This window comes from Bos taurus, chromosome 6 (assembly GCF_002263795.3).
Source record: "Bos taurus isolate L1 Dominette 01449 registration number 42190680 breed Hereford chromosome 6, ARS-UCD2.0, whole genome shotgun sequence".
NCBI classification, from domain to species: domain Eukaryota; kingdom Metazoa; phylum Chordata; class Mammalia; order Artiodactyla; family Bovidae; genus Bos; species Bos taurus.
Genome location: NC_037333.1, coordinates 37,491,682 through 37,517,330, shown reverse-complemented (window position 1 = coordinate 37,517,330; position 25,649 = coordinate 37,491,682). Strand labels below are relative to the sequence as shown.

The 25,649-nt window shown below is 33.2% G+C and overlaps 1 protein-coding gene across 11 annotated transcripts in view; it reads left to right on the top strand.

Moving 5' to 3' along the window:
- The window catches only part of LCORL (ligand dependent nuclear receptor corepressor like), a 179,165-nt gene that overhangs the window by 39,640 nt on the left and 113,876 nt on the right, over positions 1 to 25,649 (top strand). For 10 of the 11 annotated variants that reach the window (XM_024993374.2, XM_059887733.1, XM_059887736.1 and 7 more), the window contains exons 2-4: positions 10,978 to 11,043; positions 23,123 to 23,202; positions 24,099 to 24,228. In XM_024993374.2, the coding sequence (XP_024849142.1) occupies positions 10,978 to 11,043; positions 23,123 to 23,202; positions 24,099 to 24,228 (276 nt within the window). Of the gene's footprint in view, positions 1 to 10,977; positions 11,044 to 20,372; positions 20,436 to 23,122; positions 23,203 to 24,098; positions 24,229 to 25,649 lie in introns of all 11 variants that reach the window. The other variant, XM_059887737.1, reaches the window with a different exon arrangement.

Here is a 25,649-nt window from a genome sequence, read left to right as displayed (position 1 = left end):
AAGTAATTAAAATGGCCACTTAGTTTTTGTTTTTTCCTCCCAGAAATGTAAGTAGTTAAGAGTTTGGATTATGGAAATATTAGTTCCTTTACTAAATCTCTTCTTTCTTAGCAAAGTTTCTTTTTAGTATTGTTCTATCTTACCACTAATCAGGAAAATCAGTTGACTTGGAACTATAAACCAAACAATACATTTATGAACCTCACTGAATCAACCTAGAAAAACTGACTTTTGAAGGTGCTAAAGCACCTGCCAAGATGCAGCATACACAGCTTTCCAGGTTGTGTTGGCCATTTGTATGTCTTCTTTGAAGAATTGTCAGTTTAGGTCTCCTGGTCATTTTTTGATAGGGTTTTAGTTTTTTTGTTAAGTTGTATGATTTGTTTTTATATTTTGGAAATTAAGCCCTTGTCAGTCACATCATTTGCAAATATTTTCTTTCACTCTGTAGATTGTCTTTGCATTTTGTTTGTGGTTTGCTATGCAAAAGCTTTCAAGTTTGATTTGGTCCCCTCAAATGGGAAATTTTCTTTTACATTTCTTTTCATCTTTATCCTTTTGGAGGAATCTTCATTTCTTTCTGTAGATCCAAATGTCTGGGTTGTAATATATTCTGCCTGAAGAATTTTCTTTCACGTTTCTTGTAGTGCAGGTATTCTGGTAATCTCTCAGTTTTTGTCAGTCTGAAATGTTTTTATTTCACCTTTATTTTTGAAGGATATTTTTGTTACGTACAAAATTCTGGGTTGATAGTTTCAGCACTTTCAAGGTGTCATTCCATTGTCTTCTGTGTTGCAGAGTTTTGGATGTGAAGCATGCTGTAATTCTCATCTTTCTTCTTGTGTATGTAGGGTGTTTCCAGTTCTGTTTATTATTAAGTGGAGGCCTTAGGCAAAATAAAATTAAAGAACAGGGAAGCACAGTGATTTGAAAGGACTTAACAGTTGTAGTTTTCCATAGGCATTTGTATATAATAATATAAGAGAATCCACAGGTATATTATTAAAACAATCAGAAGAGTATAATAAGTTTACTGGATATAATTTGGCTACATCCATATACCAAAAAAAAATTTTTTTCTTTTGAGTTGACATTTTTAGTTGATCATAGAAACTATAAGCAAGAGTAGCTCCAATAAATGATATGTTGAACCTTTGTTAAGAAAGTCATTGAGTGATATTAAGAATATTTTTTAAAATCATCAAATAGTAATCCTTAACACATTGTGGTATTCACTTAGGAGTAGACAAATAATGGGGAGCCTAAAAACAGATACACACAAAAAAGATTGACAAATTGTAACTAAAAAAAGTTACAAAACTTTGTGCTTCAGAAGACATCATTATGAAAGTGAAAAGACAACCCACTGACTTGTAGAAAATATTTGCAGATAGATCATATATCTGATAAGGACCCTATATCCATATGAGCTTTCGTAGCTCAATAATGAAAAGGCAAATGACCCCAACTAAAAAATAAGCAGGTACTTCTCTGGTCCAGTGGTTGAGACTCTATACTTCAAATGCAGGGGACATGGATTCGATCCTTGGTCTGGGTACTAGAATCTGCAACCAAATAAATACTTAAAAAAGAAAAATAAGCAAAGGATTTGAATAGACATTTTACTGAAGAACATATGTGAATTACCAGTAATACAGTGTGCATGCTCAGTCGTGTCTCCCTCTTTGTGACCCTGTGGACTGTAGCCCACCAGGCTCCTCTGTCCATGGAATTTTCCAGGCAAAAATACTGGAGTGGGTTGCCATTTCCTACTCCAATAAACACATAATAAGATGTTCAATATCATTAGTCACTAGAAAAATGAGATACTACTTCATACTCACCAAAATGGCTATAATTGAAAAAACAAGTGGTAAGACTGAAGAAATTACTAGTGGGAGTATAAAATGGTCTAGGCACATTGCAAAACAGTTTGGTGGTTTCCTAAAATGTTAAACATAAAAATACCATATAGCCTAGAAATTTCATTTCTGTGTGTACCTACCCAATAGAAATGAAAATATATGTCCACAAATATACATAGCAGCATTATTGACAATAAGCCAAAAAAGTGAAAACAGTCCATCAGCTATCACATGGATGTACAAATGTAGGGTGAAGTAATAATATGTGCTACAACATAAATGAACATCACAGACACTGAGATGATACCTGATGGTAGTTTTGGTTTGTATTTCTCTAATAATGAGCTATGTTGAGCATTGTTTCATGTGTTTATTGACCATCTATATGTCTGCTTTGAAGAAATATCTATTTAGGTCTTCTACCCATTTTTTGATTGGTTGTTTTTCTTTTTTATATTGAGTTGCATGAGCTGCTGGTATACTTTGGAGATTAATCCTTTGTCAGTTGCTTTGCGAATATTTTCTCCCATTTTGAGGGTTGTCTTTTAGTCTGCTTTATGGTTTTCTTTGGTGCGCAAAAGCTCTTACAGGACTTTAGAACAAGGATAAAGAGGACCATTTTATTATAATAATGAAATCAATTCACAAAGGAGACATAAGGTTAAAAAAATATGCATCTAATATCAGAGATTCAAAATATATGACACAAAAACTGATAGAACTTAGAGGAGAAAGATTAGAAAACCAATAGAAATATAGAAGACTGAAAGAACATTTTGTCAGCTGGGCCTAAAGGACATTTATAGTACATGCCCCCTAACAACTGCAAATACACATTCTTTTCAAGTGTTCATGGAATATTCACCAACATAGTATATCATATACTACCTGGAAATCAAGTGTCAATAAATTTAAAATGATTGTAACCTAACAAAGCATGTTTTTTGAACACAAGGAATTCAATTGGGATTCAGTAACAGATTTCTGGAAAATTCCCAAATATTTAGAAATTAAACAGTACATGATATAACCTGGGCACATAAGGCACCATAAGCGAAATTACAAACATTTTTAACTGAATGAAAATGGAAAGATAATTTATCAGAGTTTATGAGATTTATCTAAAGTAGTGAGTAAGGAGAAATGTATAGTTTCAGATGCTTTTATTAGAAAAGGACAAAAGTCACTTATCAGTATTCTAAGCTTTTACCTTAATAACCTAGAAAGATAAGTGCAAAGATAATAAAGCAAAAAGTAATTATAGGGAAGACTATAATAAAGATAGGGTAGAATAAAACAACATAGAAAAAGATGGACAATAAAATTATTGAAACCACAAGTGGTATTTTGAAAAAAATCAGTAAAATTGCTAAAATTTTGGCCAGAGTGATCAATAAAAAAGTAGAGCAGGTAATTAAACTGATACAGAAAATGAAAGAGGGATATCACTGCAGATTGTACAGACACTAAAAGGGTAGTATGAAAATCTTTTGCACAATTTTAGATGAATAAATTATAAGATACAAACAGCCAAAACTGATCAATTAAGAAATATATAACTTGAATAGGTTTCTGTTGAATTAAAAAGCAGCATTCATAATGTAAAACTTTGCTGAAAAGAAACTCCAGGTCTGGTTTCCAGTTAGTGAATAGATACTACTCCATACAAACTCAGAAAATAGAAGAGGATGGTTCATTTCCCAGTTTGCTTTATGAAGCAAGTATAACTCTGTTGCCATAACAAAATAAAGACATTTCTATAGAAAGAATGCTTAAAATCATTATTCATTAAGAAATTGCAAATTACTACCACAATTATACGCCCATACATATTTATTAGAGTGGCTAAAGTTAGAAAGATTGACAGTGCTAAATGTTGATAAGGATGTGGTGCAACTGACTCTCTCACATATTACTGTGGTGGGAATGTCAAAGAATACAGCTGTTTTGCAAAATAGCTGTTCAGTTCCTTAAAGTATTAACAATCAAAAAAATCTTACCACTCAGCCCAGAAATAACATTTTATTCAAGAGAAATGATAATGTTTATTCACAAAGACTTTCAAACACTCAAATGTCCATCAACATGAGACTTAATAAATAAGTTGTCCTATATCCATAGAAAGTAAAAGTACTGTTAATATATGCAACAGTGTGGATAAATCTCATTAACAGGTTGCTGAACAAAAGAAGCTAGACTCAAAACAATATATGCTCTGATTCCATTTATATGCAGCTATAGAAAAGACAGGTCTAATGTATAATGACAGAAAATAGGGCTTTGGGTTGTTCCAGAAAATTTACTCAGATGGCGCAAAGATACTATTTGAGTTGATAGAAATATTCTATGCTTGATTATGTTTTTAGTTAAATGAGAGTATGCATTTATCAACACTTATTGAACTTTATTTTTAAAAATTGGTGCATAGTATTGTATGACAATTTTATCTTTATAAAATCGACTAAAAAAGAGGATGTGTTTGTCAGTTGATTGCACAATAGATGGAATTTGTGAAGTGGAATATATATATAGTAGAAGAAATTAACCAAATGCAGTTAAGAAAAGAGAAAGAAAAGTAAAATATAGGAGGGAGAGATAGCAGCATGAGAGTATATTGAAGTATATTGTGAGAACAACTTAGATACTTTTGATGGAAGTCTTAGGAAAGGTGTTAACAACAGGAATTCAGTAAAGGAGATACTTAAGGCAGAGGGAAAATATTCCTAGATCATACTCTGAGATATGATACATAATGAAGAGCAGAGACAGTGGTAAATGTGTGTGCAAACATAAAAGAACATAATGTTTAGTGAAATATATAGAACAATAGCATAAATTGGAAGGAGGTCTAATCATGGAAGGATGAGTAAGGATCTGATTAATGTTAGACCTATATCCTAATTTCTGGGATAACATCAAAAAGTATGAAAATAGAAGGCATAATTTTCATACTGATAGAGGAAAAAGAAAATTAAGTGATATTCAGTAAATTCCAAAGTTTGCAAGAGAGGTGAAAAATAGAAGCTTGATACAATAGAACAAAAACAGATAAGGAATTTAAAGTTAGATATAAACTCTTTTTAAATTACTGAATTTTGGCAAAATGTCATAGTATTTTTTTAAAAATAGAAATTACATATTATTTAATGATACAGAAAGGTTGTAAAGAAATAATTGAAAAAGACATTAGGGAGACAAATGCAAAAATCATTACTAGAAATAAAAAAGTTTGCTTCATAATTATATAAAGTTCTGTTCACCAGGATGATATAACAATTATAAAATTATAAGGACTTTATAACATGGCGTCAAAAACTTGTAAAGCTGAATTTTGAAGAAATACAAAAGCAATAGACAAAGCCACAATTTCATAGAAGATTGTACTTACTTTTCTCAACAATTGATAGAAAAAAACAGGCATGAAAACCCAAAACTGTATAAGGTTGATTAAAAAGCACAATGCTGCATCCAACAGTTTTAGAATACACATTCTTTTCAAGCATATGTAGAGAATTTTCAAAAATTATGTGTTGACCATAAAAACAATCTCAGAAAATTTCAAAGGATTGAAATCATGTTGGACATTTTCCTTTACTACAGTATAATTAAGTTAGATATTTATGAAAAGGGTACACTGTATGTTTGAAATCTAAAAAGAAGATAATGGAAATTAGGAAATATTTAGATTGAATGATAAGAAAATATGACATACTAAAAGTTGTGGAATGCAGCTTATTAGATGAAAATCAACAACTTTAAGTGCATATGTTAGAGAAAAAGGCTGAAAGTTAGCTAAAATCCATTTCAAGAAGAAAAAATAAGAGCAAAATAAAGGGGGGTGGAAATAAAAACAGACACAGGAATTAATGGGTAAGAAAACAAACATGCAATAGAGAGGATCAAGGAGTCAAAAAAGAATTCTTTCTAAATATTAAAAAAAGAGAAACTTAATAAGCTCAGCTGAAGAAAAAGAAAAATAAGTAATCAATATGTGGAATGAGAAGCAAAAAGGACATGACTGCCAATACTGTTGACATTAAGATAGAAACATACAAGGCAATATCTTATGCAAATAAATTGGAAAATATAGTTGAAATGGGCAAGTTCCCAGAAAACTATGACTAATGTAAGAAACAGAATTTGTGAATAGTCCTTTATCATAGCCTGTCCCCAACCTTTCTGGCACCTGGGACCCATTTCATGGAAGACAATTTTTCTATGGATGGGGCTGGGGTGGAGTGAATGGTTTCAGAGTGATTAAGTGAATTACATTTATTGTGCACTTTTTTTCTGTTATTGTTGCATTGTGCTATCTAATGAAATAATTATACAGCTCACCATAATGCAGAATCAGTGGGAGCCCTGAGCTTGTTTTCCTGAGCTCAGTTGATAATGTGAGTGAGTGATGGGTAACAGCTATAAATACAGATGAAGCTTTGCTCACTCACCCACCCGGCCACTCACCTCCTGCTGTGTGGCCTGGTTCCTAACAGGCCATGAACTGGTAGAGGTCCATTGTCCAAGGGTTGGGGACCCCTGCTTTAACAGTGAAATAAATTTGATCAGTGGTGAGTGCTTCAGAAAGACTTTATTCCCAGTTGACATTCCTGGCATATTAAATGCTCAAGCAAGGCATCCTGTATTTCTTAATATTTTCTCAGAGAAGAGGAAAAGAAAGGACATTGCCACTCATTTTATGAGAGTAGCATAACATTCATATAAATTCTTGATCAAGTACAAAAGAAATTTACATACCAGGCTCATTAGTGACCATAGATGCCAAAATTTGAAAAGGCTAATCAAGAAACCAGCAAATATATCTCATGATAATGTTGGATTTTCCCAAGAATGGGAGTTTTATTCAATGTAATTCACTGTATCACTATATTAAGAGATTTAAGAAAGAATGACATGGTTATTTCAATAAATTCAAAATAAATTTGGTGAAAAGTGAAAGTGTTATTTACTCAGTCATGTCCAACTCTTTGCGACCCCATGGACTGTGGTCTACAAGGCTCCTTTGTCCATGAAATTCTTCAGGCAAGAATACTGGAATGAGTTGCTATTTGCTTCTCCAGGGGATCTTCCTGACCCAGGAATCAAACCCAGATCTCATGCATTGCAGGTAAATTCTTTACTGTCTGAGCCACCAGGAAAGTCATAGATTTTAAGAATTTAATTTGGAAAGTGAAAGTGTTAGTTTCTCAGTCATGTCCAGCTCTTTGCAACCCTATGGACTGTAGCTCGCCAGGCTCCTCTGTTCATCAAATTCTTCAGGCAAGAATACTGGGGTGGGTTGCCATTCCCTTCTCTAGGGGATCTTCCTGACCCAGGGATCAAACCCTGGTCTCCTGCATTGTAGGCAGATTCTTTACCATCTATAGGTAAAGTCAAATTTGGTACTCACCTGTAAAAAATGAGAAAGAAAGAAATTTTGATATTTGTGACAAGGTGGATGGACTTAGAAGGTATTGTGGTTTGTGAAATGAATCAGACAGAGCAAGACAAATACTGTATCTTTTCACTTATAAATGAAATCTAAAAACTAAAACTAATTTAATTGATCACTGACAAATATAGCAAAACAGAAACAGACTTACAGATAGAACAAACTAGTAGTTACCAGAGGGAAGAGGAGTGAAAGAATGGGCAAAGTATGTGAAAGGGATTGAGAGGTACAGACTACTAGGTATGAAATAAATAAGTTATAGGATTGTAATCTACGGCACAAGGAATATAGTCAGTATTTTATAATAGCTTTATATGGAGTGTAGCCTATAAAAATACTGAATTACTGTGTTATATACCTGGAATACAATATTTTAAATCAAATATAAACTGATTGATTGATTTGATAAAATTCAGTATCTTTGCATGGCAGGAAAACCCTCCTAGCAAGCTAGACATGGAATGAACTTCCTTAGTGTGATAAGCAGTATTTCTATTAAAACAACAAACATACTTATTAATAATAAAACTTGGAATGCTTTCCCATTTGGATTGGGTGTAAGTCAACAATGCTCACTGCCACCACCAATTTTCAACATCATATTGAGGTCCTAGATAAGACAGTGAAGCAAGAGCCAGAAAAAAAAAATCTGTAAGGATTAAAAAAGAAAAAAAAAACAAAACCTACCATTATCTATCTAAAAGATGCTTGCTCCTTGGAAGAAAGGTTATGACCAACCTAGATAGCATATTGAAAAGCAGAGACATTACTTTGCCAACAAAGGTCCGTCTAGTCAAGGCTACGGTTTTTCCAGTGGTCATATATGGATGTGAGAGTTGGACTGTGAAGAAGGCTGAGCACCGAAGAATTGATGCTTTTGAACTGTGGTGTTGGAGAAGACTCTTGAGAGTCCCTTGGACTACAAGGAGATCCAACCAGTCCATTCTGAAGGAGATCAGCCCTGGGATTTCTTTGGAAGGAATGATGCTAAAGCTGAAACTCCAGTACTTTGAGCACCTCATGCGAAGAGTTGACTCATTGGAAAAGACTCTGATGCTGGGAGGGATTGGGGGCAAGAGGAGAAGGGGACGACAGAGGATGAGATGGCTGGATGGCATCACTGACTCGATGGACATGAGTCTGAGTGAACTCTGGGAGTTGGTGATGGACAGGGAGGCCTGGCGTGCTGCAATTCATGGGGTCGCAAAGAGTCGGACATGACTGAGCGAGTGAACTGAACTCACCATTATCTATAGATGATATATTTGTGTATGTAGAGCAGTAGTCATGTATGAATGGAAGAGTTGGACTATAAAGAAAGCTGAGTACCGAAGAATTGATGCTTTTGAACTGTGGTGTTGGAGGAGACTCTTGAGAGTCCCTTGGACTGCGAGGAGCTCAAACCAGTCAATCCTAATCAGCCCTGAATATTCATTGGAAGGACTGATGTTGAAGTTGAAACTCCAATACTTTGGCCACCTGTTGTGAAGAACTGACTCATTGGAAAAGACCCTGATGCTGGGAAGGGTTGAAGGCAGGAGAAGAAGGGGATGGCAGAGGATGAGATGACTGGATGGCATCACTGACTCAATGGACATGAGTTTGAGTAAACTCTGGGAGTTGGTGATGGACAGGGAAGCCTGGCATGCTGCAGTCCATGGGGTCGCAAAGAGTCGGACACGGCTGAGCGACTGAGCTGAACTGAAGAGCATTTCCAGATAAATTATTATAATTAGAGTTCAGCAATGTCTTCAGATGCAGTCAATATACAAACATCAATTGTGTTTCTATAAGCACACAAAAAAACAAAACTTTTAAACTAAAGGTATCATTTAATTTAGCACCAATCCTATGCAATATGAATAAATCTTAGCAGGCTATATGTATAAGACCTTGGTCTTATCTTTTGAAGAGTTGGGAAACCTAGTAGAACAGGAATGTAAGTCCCTGTTTGCTTTCTTTTCAGACTTAAATCTAGGAAATAGTCATTGTTTAAATTCAGTATGCTTATCTAGGGAGCGCCTATACAGTTTGTCCAAAATACCACAGAATAGTATCCTAAAGTAGTTGTTTGCAGTATTACTTTTGGAGTAAATTGATCACAGAAAATGAATATCTTGTTAATAGAGATTTGGGGGTTGTTTCATCTGAATCTTTGTCTAATAGTAAGTCTTTTCTGTAAGCATTCTTGAAAGCATTCTTGGGAGTTCATTCACTTTTCTACCTGAACTTTCCACTGTGGGAACTAGCTCTGAATCATTTCACAGAAATTTTATTAAAGTACGTATTTACCAAGTATCATGGTAGCTACCTACCTTATTTGGTAAAATTTAAGACATTAGTTCTAAGATGCATTGTTTCTTCATAGTCTACTAAATTAAACAATGTTGTCACTTTTTGACTGACATCATTGATTTTAACATGCATCTTGATTATAGAGGTTTTTGTTTTTTAAAAACATTTTATGATTTATGAAACATTCCTATAGAAATATTTCTACTGTTTTATAGTTTAAAAATAACTACATAGAAAATCTACTTTATAGTTCATTTTTCAGGTCTATCATACTGTGTTTAGTTTTTTTCCTTCATAATTTAAACATCCTTAAAGTAGTTACTTTTCTTGTTTTCCCAGTTATTTTGCCATCCTGCCCATTTTCCTCTGGATGTCTTATAGTTTGTCAGTAACCTTCTTAATACTGAATATGATACAGACTTCAAAAAGAAAATTATAAAATCTTAGTATATTCAGAAAGTAGTATACTCTATGAATTCATGAACTAGAGTTTTGTTAATAAGATTTTCAGTAATTTTTTCCTTAAAACGAGGCAAGATTGTTTTTTAATTTTTGCAAGTAGGTTTAAATTGTAAGAATTTAAATTGTACGTTTAAACTTTTCCCTTAAAAAAAGGCAGAATTGTTTTATTTTGTGTAAGTAGGTTTAAATTGTAAGAAATTGCAAGAATTTCTCCCTATTGACACTCATTTACTCACTTATAAAATTGAAGTTAAAGATGCTACTTTTTAAAAAGTTAACATTTTTTCGTAACCAGTATAAACAGGATTGTAATTCATGTATTTTCCAATTATTCTTTTCCTCTCTACAAAGTCATTGCAAAACAAACCTGCCCATTATTTTAACCTGGGAATGTTTCAAAATGACAAAGAAGTTTACTTGTTTTAGAAGTGAATATTTACATTTGAATATTTATATACATACATATTTTTACAGTCGTAATTCCTGGTAGTGATTGTGTGACTTTTTACTGTTTTACATATTCCCAGTTCAGGTTAATTCATCTAAAGGGAAAATGACACCTCATAGTATGTTAAAATTATCAGATTCATGTAGAGTGTGGCTTCCCAGGTGGCACAGTGGTAAAGAATCCACCTGCCATTGCAGGAGACACAAGAGACATGGGTTTGATCCCTAGGTTGGAAAAATCACCCTAGAGTAGGAAATGGCAACTCACTGTAGTATTCTTGCCTGGAAAATTCCATGGAGAGAGGAGTCTGGTGGGCTACTGTCCAATAGAGTCACAGAATCAGATGTAACTGAGCGTGTGCGCATTCACACACACACACACACACATTCACTCTCACGTAGAGTGTATGGATAAGCTTTTTTAGTAGCTAATATACTTTTCTCTCTTTAATAACACAGGTTTTGAGAGTATTTTAGAAGGGCTTTATGGACCACGGCTACGAAGAGACCTCAGTTTATTTGAAGGTAATACTTCTTAAATTTTATTTTAAAATTTTAATCTTCAGTTCATTTTACAAGTGAAAAATAGTTTTTTTATACTAGCTTTATATTAAAATGAATTTGTGATCTTGTTTAATTAGAAAATACTTTAAAATAAATGAGCCAAATATTATTTCTGTTATTACATAATGTTATTAATATTGTAACTTTAGTACACTATTTTAGTACAAAATAGAAAACAAAGCTTGGTTTTTAGCTTAATGATAAAATTTAACTTTTGTTATTTTAAACATTATGTTCCCTGACTTATTCTTAAAGAGAACTCAAAGGGGTTGAATTAGATGAATATCTCTTATTACTTATGATATAGGCAGCCTGGAACTCAGATTGTTACTCTGAGATATCCTGCTGTGTGTGTTCAGAGTTTTAATACTGTTTGTTGTTTATTATAGGCTTCTCTTCCAAACACTTTAGCAGAAATCCTGGTAGAAAATTTTGATCTATGCTATAATTGCTGTGATATAGTTTAGTTTTTTTATTTCTTGCCTGGAAACAGAGCATTATGAGAGGACATTTTTGTAGACCTTGAAATTTTATAGTATAGCTCATTCACAAAATGGGCAATGTTAGTGTAGATTTTCTTGTTCGGTTTTGATATAATTCTTTCTGAATCTCTTACCTGTTCAGTTTTATATGCTAACTCTGTTACCTTCTGTTCTCCTGGTACTTCCCATTCTACAAAGACCCAAGGTATTTTGTGCAAATAAATCTTTTGAGTTGAGGGAGAGATAGTGATGTTAGGAGCAATCAAAAGTTTCCACTCATCCTCTGTCTCTCTCTCTCATTTTTTTATGCTGAGCAGAATAATTTAATTATGAACCATAGAGCTGAAATCTGTATCAAAGACCATTTGTGCCAACCACCATGTTCAGTCAGATGAATGATACCCATGCAGAACATGACTTTTAGGATGAAGACTGAAAACTGCCTGTTCTAGTGTTTTTTTGTTGTTGTTGTTGTTCTAGTGTTTTATTATTCTTATGGCTAAAACCTTTTTCTATCTTTATTCATTTCTTATTTCATTTATCATAGTTTAATACTGCATTAAATATTTTTACCTGATGTATTATTTATAAGCAAAACTGGTTTTATTTTCACTTATTTTTCTGAGCATATAAATGAAGAAAGGAAAAAAATCTTAAAAAGCAAATATTTAACATATGTTTGGTATTTCTTCAACCTTTCTTTTTAAACCTGCTGTCCTTGTTCAGATCAGAAACAGCATTATACTTAATTGCCTACTGATAACCCAAGATGCAACTTGTAACTTTTAAGCGTCTTGCTTCCCGAATTTTAATTTATCTTTATATAATTACATAGGTATATATTTATGTTCCTTCGGAAATTAGTTGTTTAGTGTATAAAGGGCAGAATGTCCTAATGAAATAAAGTCTTGTATTTTGTTTTAGACTAGTATTTCCTTAGTATACAAGTAACCCATGTTCATTTTTAGAAATTAGAAAATACAAATAAATCTTAAATATACTCTTAGTTCCACAACCCCATAGATAACCTTTAACATTTGTATATAAATTTTAAATATGTTTGGAAGTAATTATTCCTCTATTAAAGTAGTTCATACTGTGTGTACAGTGTGTATAGGTTTTTGTGCTTACTGACTTTGCTCACTAGTATATCATTTAGATACATGAAGTTCTGTGTCATCATTAATGGCAGAAAAATATTACATCGTATATCTGTGATAATTAATTCGGAGAATTATACCATCCCATTTTTTCTTTTAATTCTGGCAGATCTTGTACTTTATATCCTCTTTTGTGCTTTTTTTGATGGCAGGATTTATAAAATTAACTAAGCTGTGGAACTCAGTCTTTCTCAAACACAGGCACATACTGATGTTGCCTTCTTCCAGGTTTCTTAGGTAAAAATCTTCCTTCTCTTCTTTGCATTTTTGAATTCTTAAAAAAAAAAAAAAAGGCTTCTAATCAAAGTTGCAGACTTAAGAGGGATGATACTAATTATAGTAATAAATTTATATGTGTGCAAGGGTAAAGAAAGACAGCCGTATTATATCTTGAAGGAAAGTTACAACAGTGCTATCAAAGTGTAGAAGAGCCTTTGAAAAGGTTTGTGGAAGCTATCCACTATAGACGTCTCCAGTTTTTTTCTTATCCTCTTCTTAAATGTTTGCTTTCTTTGTTCTTATCATTGTTTAAAATGGCTTAATATTTAGATGTTAGGATTACCAAGTGTAGATATTTCTCGTTATACAAATCTGTATTCAAGAGACACATTAGATGAGTGTATGTTTTTATCTATATTATTGGAAATCTGAACTTTTGTTATTCATTGTCCAAAACACAGGTATCAGATTAATTGGTTAGCATGGGATCCTTATATATTACTCTAAATTATTTTTTGTTATTAAATGCATAGTATTTTTAGTTTGTAATACATTTAAGTTAAATAGACTGCATTGCCAATTTGCTACTATTTTGTGGAAAAATATGTTCTAAATTTCATACTGCTACCTTAAAAGTCAACTCTGGTATACAGTATGTTTTTAATGTAAAGGTTTTTATCCTATATATTTGTATATTGAGGAGTTCATATTTTATTTCTTGAAATCTGTTCAGAGTTGCCTCCAAATTGAATGGTTTTGAAAGAAACTTTTGCGTGTTCTAATTTTTAATTTGTTGAAAACAGAGGTTCTAACTTTGTCTTCTTTGATCTCTTCTCACAACTTTTTGTCCTTCTGAGGAAAATATAACTGTTTTTTGGAGTCAAGTCTCCAAAGAAACTTTGAATATTGTGAATTTTTTTGTACCCCTTGAGAAGTTCCCTATACTCTATGCCTCTTTTCTGCCAACCCAAAACTCACTTGTTCTGCTGTCACATGACTTCTAAGCAGAAATTTACCCTTATTTTCTGCCTTAGTCCTTTCTCATGTCTTACCAGGAAACTAGTTTCTTTCATATTGATTTAAGATCGTCTGATTTACTTGCCCTGACTATGGATATTTACTAATATATGAGGAGAGTACAGTGGGCATGTGTAAAGTGGCTGATAGATCCCTTTGGTTTTTCTCTAGCTGTGCCCACATTTCAAAGAGAAATTATATCCGAGGTATGAAAGTGATTGTATGTTGGCTGGATCCAGCTTATTGTTTTTGAATGGCCTGTGAGCTAAGAATGGTTTTTATGTTTCTAAATAGTTGAAAAAAATCAAAAGAAGATTTAATATTTTGTGACATGTGGAAGCTATATGAAGTTCAAATTGAATGTCCAGTTAGTACAGTTTTATTGGGAACACCCCCTCTCATTTGTTGACATATTGTCTGTGGCTACTTTTGTACTTCAACAGTAGTTGAATGGTTCAACTCTATGACCTCCACAACCTAAAATATATTCTCTGGCTGTTTATAGTAAAGGTTTGCTAATCCATGACTTATAACATTGACCAGCATTTAATATTTTTGGCTTAATATCCTTTTCTCCCCCTAACTGTTAGCACTATGATGATTGAGCAAACAAAACTACCTTTTAGATTTATTGGGTAACATATTTTGAATACTTATTTTGTGTTAGAAACTGGGATGAGCAGTGAGGAAAGAAAAATGAATACATAGGATCTCTGCCTACTAGGAACTCATAACCTAGTATTAAATAAAAAATGAATAGTTTTGTAATATGAATTGATGATTATTTATATTAAACCAGAGAACCTAATACTATTTTATAGTTAGTTATATAAGCTATAGTAGCTTTTCTCAGTGTGTTCACAAAGACTTATCCAACTGTACAGGCATACCTCAGAGGTATTGCCAGTTCAGTTCCAGACCACTGCAGTAAAGAAGAGTAACAATAGAGTGAGTCTCATGAAATTTTGGTTTCCCAGTGCATGTAAACTTTTTGTTTTTTACAGTTGTGTTTACACTATACCGTAGTCTACTGGGTGCAATAACATTATGTCTAAAAAGACAGTGTGACTTTGTTAAAAAATACTTTATTGCTAAAATGTGCTAACCATCTCTTGAACTTTTTGCAAGTCATAATTGTTTTGCTGGTAGAGGATCTTGCATGGATGTTTATGGCTGCTGACTGATCAAGGTGGTGGTTGCTGTGGTGATATCTTAAAATAAAATAACAATGAAGTCTGCCACATTGATTGTCTCTTCCTTTCACAATTTGTATCATTCATTGCTATTTGATAGCCTATTACTCACAATAGAACTTCTTTCAAAATTGGAGTCAGTCCTCTCAAAACCTGCCATTGCTTTATCAGCTAAGTTTATATGATATTCTAAATCCTTTGTTGCCATTTCAACAATCTTCTGAGCATCTTCACTAGTAAATGCCATCTCAGAAACCACTTTCTTTGCTTATTCATGAGAAGCACCTTCTTCTTATGCTAAAGAAGTTTTATCATGAGTTTGTAATGACTCAGTCACATTTTCACATTTCACTTCTAATTCCAATTCTCTTGCCGTTTCCACCACATCTGCAGCTACTTTCTCCACTGAAGTCTGGAACCCTTCAAAGTCATCCATGAGGGTTGGAATCAGCTGCTTCAAAACTCCTGTTAATGTTGATATTTTGACCTCTCCCCTTGAATCATTGATGTTTTTCATGGCAAATGGTGAATCCTTTTAAAAAATTTTCAGTTTACTTTGCCCAGATCCATCAGAGGAATCACTGTCTGTGGCAACTATAACTTGATGAAACGTTTTTCTTAAATAATAAGAATTGAAAGTGGAAATGATTCCTGATCCATGAGCTGCAGAATGGTTATTGTATTAGCAGATGAGAACAACATAACTCTCATTGTATACCTCCATCGGAGCTCTTGCATGATCAGACACATTATCAATGAGCAGTCACGTTTACGGTTTGAAAGGAATTTTTTTATTCTGAGTAGTAGATCTCAACAGTGAGCTTAAATCCAGTAAAGCATGTTGTCAACAGATGTGCTGTCATCCAAGCTTTGTTGTCCCATTTATAGAGCACAGTTTGGGTTTAGGATACTTAGTATTTTGGGGATGGTAAATGAGCATTGGCTTCAGCTTCAGGTTATCAGCATCAGTTGCCCCTAACAAGAGTCAGTCTGTCCTTTGAAGCTTTGAGGTCATGCATTGACTTCCCTCTTTAGCTATGAAAGTCCTAGATGGCATCTTCTTCCAATATGAGGCTGTTTCATCTATATTTAAAATCCTATTGTTTACTGTGACCATCTTCATTCATTGTCTTAGGTAGATTTTCTGGTAAGCTTGCTGTAGCTTCTACATCAGCGCTGTTGCTTCACCTTGTACTCTGATGTTATGCAGATGTCTGCCTTCCTTAAACGTCATAAACCAATCTCTGCTGCTTCAGACTTCTGTGTCTTCTTCACCTCTCTCATCTTCATTGAATTGAAGGGAATTAGGGCCTTGCTCTGGATTAGGCTTTGGCTTAAGGGAATGTCTTTGGTTTTGGTTTAAGGATACCCACTCTAGTATTCTTGGGCTTCCCTTGTTGCTGAGCTGGTAAAGAATCTGCTTGCAATGTGGGAGACCTGGGTTCGATCCCTGGGTTGAGAAGGAGAAGGGAAAGGCTACCCACTCCAGTATTCTGGCCTGGAGGATTCCATGGACTATACAGTCCAAGGGGTCACAAAGAATCGGACATGACGGAGTGACTTTACTTCTCTAAGGGAATATTGTGGCAGGCTATCCAGACCACTAGAATTTTCTTTATATTAGAAATAAGACTGTTCTGGTTTCTTATCATTTATGTGTTTACTTTTATTTTCCATTAAGAACTTTTTCTTTGCATTCACAAATTGGCTGTTTGGCATACGTGGCCCAGCCTTCAGCTATCTCAACTTTATGCTTTCCTCACTAAGCTTAATCATTTCTAGCTCTTGATTTTAAAGCGAGAGACTTTAAAGACTTAAAATCCTCGTTTCACTTGAACTTTTAGAGGTCATTGTAGGGTTATTAACTGGCCTGATTTCAATATTGTTGTGTTTCAGGGAATAAGGCCCAATGAGAGGGAGACAGATTGAGGACAGGCTATCTGGTGGTATAGTCAGAACACACACATGAAGAATATACAGTGGAAAAAAAGACAGTCTCTTCTGCAAGTGGTATTGGGAAAGTTGGACAGCTGCATGTAAATCAGTGACGTTAGAACATATCCTCACACCATACACAAAAATAAAGTCAATTTGGCTTAAATACTTAAATATGAGAAATAATACCATAAAACTCCTAGAAAAGAACATACACAAAACATTCTCTGACATAAATCGTACTGTTTTCTTAGGCCAGTCTCCCAAGGCAATAGAAATAAAAGCAAAAATAAACAAATGGGGCTTAATCAAACTTAAAAACTTTTGTACAACAAAAGAAACCATAAGCAAAACGAAAAGACACCCTACAGAGTGGGAGAAAATATTTGCAAATTATGTGACCAACAAGGGCTTAATCTCCAAAATATACACACATCTCATATGACTCAACAACAACAACAAACCAGATAACCCAATTGAAAAATGGGTAGTAGACCTAAAGAGACATTTCTACAAAGAAGACATGCAGATGGCCAAAAGACACATGAGAAGATGCAAGTCTGCAAATAACAAATGCTGGAGAGGGAGTGGAGAAAAGAGAACCTTGTTCCTCTGTTGGTGGGAATGTAAGCCGATACAACCACTACGGAGAACAGTATGGAGGTTCCTCAAAAAAATAAAAATGAAGTTACCACATGAGCCTGTATCTTACTCCTGAGCATAACATTTAGACAAAACTATAATTCAAAAGGATACACGCAACAGTGTGTTCATAGCCGCACTATTCACAATAGCCAAAACACAGAAGCAACCTAAGTGTCCATTGACAGATGAATGCATAAAGAAGATGTGGTATATATACACAATGGAATAGTACTTAAGTCATAAAAAGAATGAAATAATGCCATTGCAACAACATGGATGTGCTTAGAGATTATCATAAGTGAAATAAACAGAAATACAAATACTTACGTAAATCAGAAAAACAAATATAACGTGATATCATTTATATGTGGAATCTCAAATATGATACAAATGAACTCATATATGAAACAGAAACAGACTCACAGACATAGGGAACAGACTTGTGGTTGCCAAGAGGAAGTGGGTGGGGAGGGATAGATTGGGAGTTTTGAGGTTAGCAGATACAAACCGCTGTGTATAGAATGGATAAACAGTAAGATCCTATTGTATAGCACAATATATAAAATGTCTTGTGATTAAATCATAATGGTAAAGAATATAAACAATATGTGTATATATATAACTGAATAACTTTGTTGTACAACAGAAATTAACAGAACATTGTAAGTTAATTACACTTCAATAAAATAAAGAACACACATAGAACATTGATTGATTAAATTTGCCATTTTATATCAGCTCAGTTCTTGGCACCCCAAAGCAATTATAATAGTTAAAAGATCACTGATCACAGGTGACCATAGCAAATATAATAATGAAAAAGTTTGAAATGTGAGAATTACAAAAATGTGTGACACAAAGACTCAAAGTGAATAAATGCTCTTGGAAAAAAATGGCACTGATTGACTTGCTCAGCACAGTGTTGCCACAGACCTTCAGTTTGTAAAAAAAAAAAAAAAAAAAGTGTAGGATCTGTGAAGTACAATAAAGTAGAACAAAATAATAAAACTGTCTTTTCCAGATGTGCCACAGTTTGCTTATCCATTCACCTATTTGAAAGACTTCCTTATCACTTCCTAGGTTTGGCAATCATGATTAAGCCTGCTCTGAACATGTGTGTGCAAGTTTTTGTGTGGACATACATTTTCAACTCATTTGGATAAATACCTAGGAGCATGATCACTAGATCCTTTGGACAGAGTATGTCAGGCTATCTTCAAGAATGGCTGTACTGTTTTGTGTTCCCACCAGCAGTGAATTTAGGTTCCTTTTGCTCTACATGCTGACCAGCATTTCGTGTTGTCAGTGTTTTGTACTTAACTATTTTAATAGGTGTGTAGTGGTATCTTGACGTAATTTATGTTTCTCTAATGGCATTTCCTATACTTTTTTGCTATCTGCATATCTTCTTGAGTGAGGTATCCAGACAGGTTTTTGAAGTCAAGAATGAGGAAATACTTCCTCTGCTTCTGTTTCATGGAACAGATTATGGAGAAACCATTTGGGCTGGTGCTTTCTGTTTGGGGAGGCTATTAATTATTGATTTAGTTCCTTTAATTGATAAGTGCCTTTTGAGGTTTTGTATTTTTTTGTGAGATTTGATAGATTGTGTCTTTCAAGAAATTTGTCCATTTTACCCAGTTTGGTGGGAAAATAATGTTTTCCATAATATTCTTTGTTATCCTTTTAATGTTCATAGGATCAATAGTGATGGCCCCTCTTTCATTTCTGTTGTTTTTTTCTTTTTTCCTCATTTAACTTGGCTAGAGGTTTATCATTTTATTGATTTTTTTAAAAAATCAACTGATCCTAATTTTTTAAAAGGCATAGAATATAAACTGGAAGGATATATTGCAAAATGTTAATCATTATTCTCTAGATGATGAGATCATAGTTTTTCTCTTTGTAATTTCAGTTTAGTTAATATATAGTTCATAATTAAAGATTATCTTTTAATTCTATTGCCTGCTGTTCAGTATCTTTTATCAAAATTAACAAAGTTATAATCACTATCTTGTGATCTTAATGAAAAATCTAGTTTCAGTATTCTCTTTAATCATTTTTCATTGAGCTTTGTCTTCAGGAACTGCAGATTTATTTTTTGTGGTTAGAGGGTACTGAAGATAATAAAAACATTCAAAAGAAGTGTGATTAGTTAAAATGAAAGTAACATTTTCTGGACTTAATGTGTTTTGCAAATGTTCTTATTTAATTTTTACTTCAGCCTTAAGATGCCATTATTACCCTCATTTTACAGATGAGGAAATTGATGTTCAGAGAAGGTAATTTGCCCAGGACCACATCTGGTATGTGGAAAGACCATGATTCAGTACAAGGCTCTCTAATTTCAAAGTCTGTTACCTTCCCCGATAGACTAGGTAAATGAACCAGACTTTGACCACAAGAATATGCATACATGGTGGAAAGGTTGATTTTGATCATTCATTTACTATCAGTTTTCATATATGACATTGCCTTTATTAATAAGGCTAGTTGTATAAGGTACATAATTTGACCTTTTTGAGCTTATAACTTCATGTATTAAAATTTCAAAATGAGAGACAACTTATTTTAGAGATGACTATCTGATTTATTGTCAAATTTTGTTTGAGAGATAAAATGAATGTGTTTTGTTGTAGTGCTTATTTAATTTTTATGACCTGAAAGGACAACCTGGACAGAGGGAGAAGTCTGGCCTCCAGGTGATTTTTCAAAATCGCTTTTCCTATATATAAAAAATGTATACCACCAGCATTTATTTGGATTGAAAATTAAAAGTTGCTATATAAAGAGTAAATATTTTCAAGTAAATTCATAGATTTCCAAACATAGTAACATTTAATGGCATTTATGTAATCATTGAATATTCAGTGCCATTTATTTAACTATTTAGGCATTTATTTTAATTAAATTTCCTTGAAGAACTTCACCTAAAGTGACTAAAATAAATAAGGATTATCTCAGCACGCCCAATTTTATTTTACAACTGATAATTGTCTGAATTAACCCAAAGTTGTTGTCCTTTGAGTCAACGTATTTTTCACTTAAGCTTTATGAAACCTTTCAATGATTTTTCAAAAATACCTTTTCCAGACCTACTAGCTGTTTTTCAAAAATCCTAATTGGGACTTCTGTGGTGTCCAGTGGCTAAGACTTTGTGCTCCCAATTCAAGGGGCCCAGGTTCTATCCCTGATCAGGGAACTAGATCCCACATGCCAAATGCTGCAACCAAAGATTCTGAATACTGCAACTAAGACTGGCACAGCCAAATAAATATTAAAAAAAAAAAAAAATCCCAGTGCTGGAGTCCTTTCATATTTCTGGTTCTTGAGGCCATAATTTTTAAAAGCAGTAAGATTTCCTTGATCTATCAAAATTATGCTTGGCATATGAGTCAAGTTTTAGTACAGTAATGCTGCATAACAAACAGCTTCAGAATCTATTTCATGCTTATGGGTGACTATTCATTGGAGTCTAGGCTGTGGATGGGGTTTACATCTCCTCATGACTCCACGTTCCAGACTGAATGGATAATGGCTTTATGGGGCAAGTTCTTCTGATGTTGGATGGTGAAAGTTCAAGATAATTGCCATGGGGAATTTGCCATGTCTTTTAAAGCCTCTGTTTAGAGTGGTATACTGTCACTTCTTATATATTCATTTCATTGGTCGGAAAGCTGTGCCTCACTCTCTGTAAGAGACACTGCATAGTCTTATTCAAGAGTGTGAGTCTGTGATTCTGATATAATGACTGGGTAAAAAGTTGGAAAAAATTGTGAACCTGCATAACTACAGTTCTGGGTTTTTAATTGTATAGATTATGTAAACCTTTTGATTTGTCAGATTGTTTACACAAATTGATCAGTTTTCTTAAGCAGATATTCAATTAAAGTTATCTGTCTTCTGCAAACTAACTTTATTAAATACATGTGTCATAGTACAGAATTTAAAAAACAATGACTAGTGATTCTACCTGACTAATAATTAGCCTTTGCATGATGTTTTGTAGTTTATAAAATATTTTAATATTTTAAAAATTTGATCACAAATAAGTTAGGTGACAGAATCCTTATTTTACAGATATGGAAATTAAAAGCCTGGCTTGGCAAGGCTATAACTAGTAGGTTCCATTCCAGATTTTTGGAGACTTCAAATCCAGTCATCTTTCCATTATTTCATACTGGATCTTACGTTCCCATTCCCTATTCTTTCCAAGTTTAAATAAATAATGGGAATATTTCTGGACCACTACCAGAAATGAAAGGAATCTATCACTGTACTCTTTATATTCCAACAAATTATATATCTTCTATTCTGACCTGTGTATCTGAATTAATGCAAGAGGCTGAACCTATCTAGTATTTATTCATTATCATTCCAGAAAGATGAGTTTATTTCCTTTGTTGTTTAGCAGAAAACAAGTATTTAATTTCATTAAACATTTCAAAAGTATAAGAAATTACTGTGGTACACCAGTGCTTTTCAAATTAGTTCTAATGTAGCTGCCTCAGATGATGATGGTTTCTGTATTTGAGGTTCTGTGTATTAACTTATTTGGGAAAAGAAATTGGAGGGAGTTTCTGTTGCAAGGAGTAAGTTTGAAAATCTCTGTCTATACCAAGTATAGTTAGGATGGCAAAGTTATAATTTCTTCATAAAATTCCTTCATTTGAAAATGTTTTCCACAAACTCTCTAATATATTCCAGTAGTTGGATTATAAGGAACATTCTTATGAAAAAAATCCATGTTTCGTAATGAATAATGTAACTTGTTTACTTGTTTTTTACCCTAACTTTTACAACAAATCCTTTAGCAATGTAATAAAAAAATCTGATCTGACTTTTTAGTAGTGGATTTCTATTAAATTTTCTTGGACAGCATTCCATGTTCTCAAATTTGTAGGTTTTTCTGGTGCTTTATTCCATTTCTCTGTTTTATATTGTCATTTGTGCCAAATTTATTCCCTTATCCCCTATCTCCCTGTCTGTTCTGATTTCTTTCATAGTGAAAATAAAAATTAGTAGACAATAATAAATCGAGTATTTCAGAAGGTTAAATGATACTTAACACATTATTAACCAGTGACATGTTAATGCTACAGGTGTTAGTTTCTGCAGAAATACCCTGGTCGAATAATGTGTTAAAACTCTATTGTTGGATAATGAATTTATAGCCAGCTCATTGTTCTTGCTACTTTGTCCAATAATAGTGCAAAATTACTCTCCATATTTCTTTTTAAATGTCACGGGTTTAGTTTTTTTTTAGGCCTTTCCCCCTTACTTTTAGTAGTTAGCTTTTTTATATGACCCATTGCTGTGGAGAGTGGTAATTTTATTTGTTTTTATATAAAGTTAGTGTATTTAATCAATATTTTTCCCTCTTTTGAAGACTGTGAACCAGAAGAGCTGACTGACTGGTCTATGGATGAAAAATGTTCATTTTGTAACCTACAAAGAGAAGCAGTCAGTGTAAGTTTTAGTGCTATCAAATTATTTCTAAACTAATTGCACAGTTGTAACACAAATTTTTTAAACTTAATTTGTTCTGAGAATTTGGGACTTACAGTGAAATTTAAATACTTGATTTTGATAATGAGAAGAATATTTTGAAGTCTCATGTTAGATGTCTAACATTTAGCTTAACTTGCAGGTGAAAATCCCAATACACTCATCTTTTTTGCTTATTTCACATTTGTTTCTTAAAACTCCTGACTCGTAAAGTTCAGTTCAGTTCTGTTTTGTATTTAGGTCAACAAAGGTGAGCCTAGTTTGATCTGAGACTACCTTACAGTCTGATTTCTTAGGAATCAGTGGTTGGAAGATAATGTACTACTTTTCAGATTTTTACTTTTTCATGAAGTCTTTTGGATATCGTAATTATCTCCTGTGAAATAATTATCAGTTTTTACTGTAAACAGGGCATAAACTAGACAAGTAGAATCTTCTTGTATGGTAGGAAGTCCTAATTCTTTTAATACTGTTGTGAGAATGGCAGAGAAGAAATGGGAACTTGGAGAACTTGCACCCATTTTGGTCATGTTAGTGGGTAGACATCTGCTTTGTTCTTAAAACTCTCATTACTGGCATGCTATATAGTGAATTTATTTAACAATATATTTTATCTTTTCTCCCCCTTCCTCTTTTTTGACAGTAGTTTTGCTAAGAAATAAGGCTAGTTTGGCCCTCTATCAAAGATAAATTTCTTTTTTCCTGACTTCTTCCCCAAATTTTATGTTCTGTATATAATTTCATATATTTAAAAGACAGAACAAATGAACATTTAGAGAATTTCTTTTTGTCATTTTAATGAAGTCCCATGTTTAAATAAAAAGTAATTTTTTTATGATGTTTTCTTCTACTTTTAGGATTGTATACCATCTCTTGATTCTTCACAGTCAACACCAACAGAGGAACTATCATCTCAGGGCCAGTCCAACACTGAAAAGATTGAATGCCAAGCAGAAAATTACCTAAATGCACTCTTTCGAAAGAAAGGTAATATTGATATACTTTGTCATTTAAAATTTGTAGTAGAAACCTAAAATGTATGAATTTTTCTCACATATGAGTTTTTAATATGTCAGTCTCTACTCCATTCTTGATTATTTCCTTCTTTGTCCTTAGTTTTTCTCCATATTTTTAGGGCATTAGGATTTGCAGTCACAGGGCTAGTCTTCTGCTAGGCTTTCCTTTTCACCATTCTCAAATCTCTCCTTGACTTTATTTTGTTAATTACTGTAGGCAGAAGAAAATTTTGTATGCTTTTGGTCTTCCTTATTTTGTTGCTTTTCTCAAGACTGCAAAAGTTCTTTTGTGTTCAATAAGTGATAGATATAATATATTGCAAAACTGTTTATAGAAATGTAACAGTTAAAAATCATTTATCAGCCAGGTTGGTAGTATATTTGCTGGCTTGAGATTTCAGTGTTTCTTTGATAGCTTGAATGTGCTGTTACAATGTCACTGTTCTTCTTTGCTGCCTATCTAAACATTTAATCCAAATGAGGGTTGTTTCATGTGTTTCCTTGCTTGATACATATGTATCAGGCAGAATTTGTTTTTATATCTTAAGCTACTTGAGAAAACTAGAGGAATATAGACCCTTCCATTTTTTTTCTTGGCCATTTCTGCAATAGTAGAATGTATTAATTTTTACCACGTAGACCTTGGGAGTAAGTGATGGTTTAGGGGGAATGCAGGGTGGTAGTGGGAAGCTCATCATACCTCCCAACTTCCAGAGATGAAGAAAATGGTACTGTATGTTCATCTAAGTACTGATAGTGCTTTTAATACTTTGAATTAGGTAACATCAGATATTTTCTGTTAAATAGGTAACTTTCAAGTTTTAATCTGTAATGTTGAATATTGTCCTTACCTTTGAGAAAGGAGGCTTTTTTTCAGTCTTAGTGTTATGAGTTCTTTTATGTGTTGAAATATGAAAATCCTCTGATTAGAAGAATAATTAGCATATTAAAAGGCCTAAAGTTAAGAACTATATATATTTTTAAGTGTAAAGGACTGAAAATCTTTCCCTGTGTGTAATTAAAGTAACTCATATTGAGAAATTGTCATTGTCTTTAAAAAACAAATTAAAAAAATTTTTCTACATAAACCAATATAAAAATATTTTACATGCTTTAAGGATTTTGTATTAATTTAGAAAATTTTATTCTGCCTGTATATTTACACTTAACGAGAAGAATTACATTCTCAGGTTTACATCACAAAGAGAGCTGGAGGAAATGTATGCATTTACACACATGCATGCAGTAAGTTTCACTCATCTTAGAACTCATTACTCAGTCTCCTTCTCCTTTGAGTAATTTGTAATGGTAGTAGGTAGAAATTAATAATAGTAACTTTTAATATTTGATAGTATGGAGTTAACCTGTGCTCCATTGCCCTATTAAGAGTAA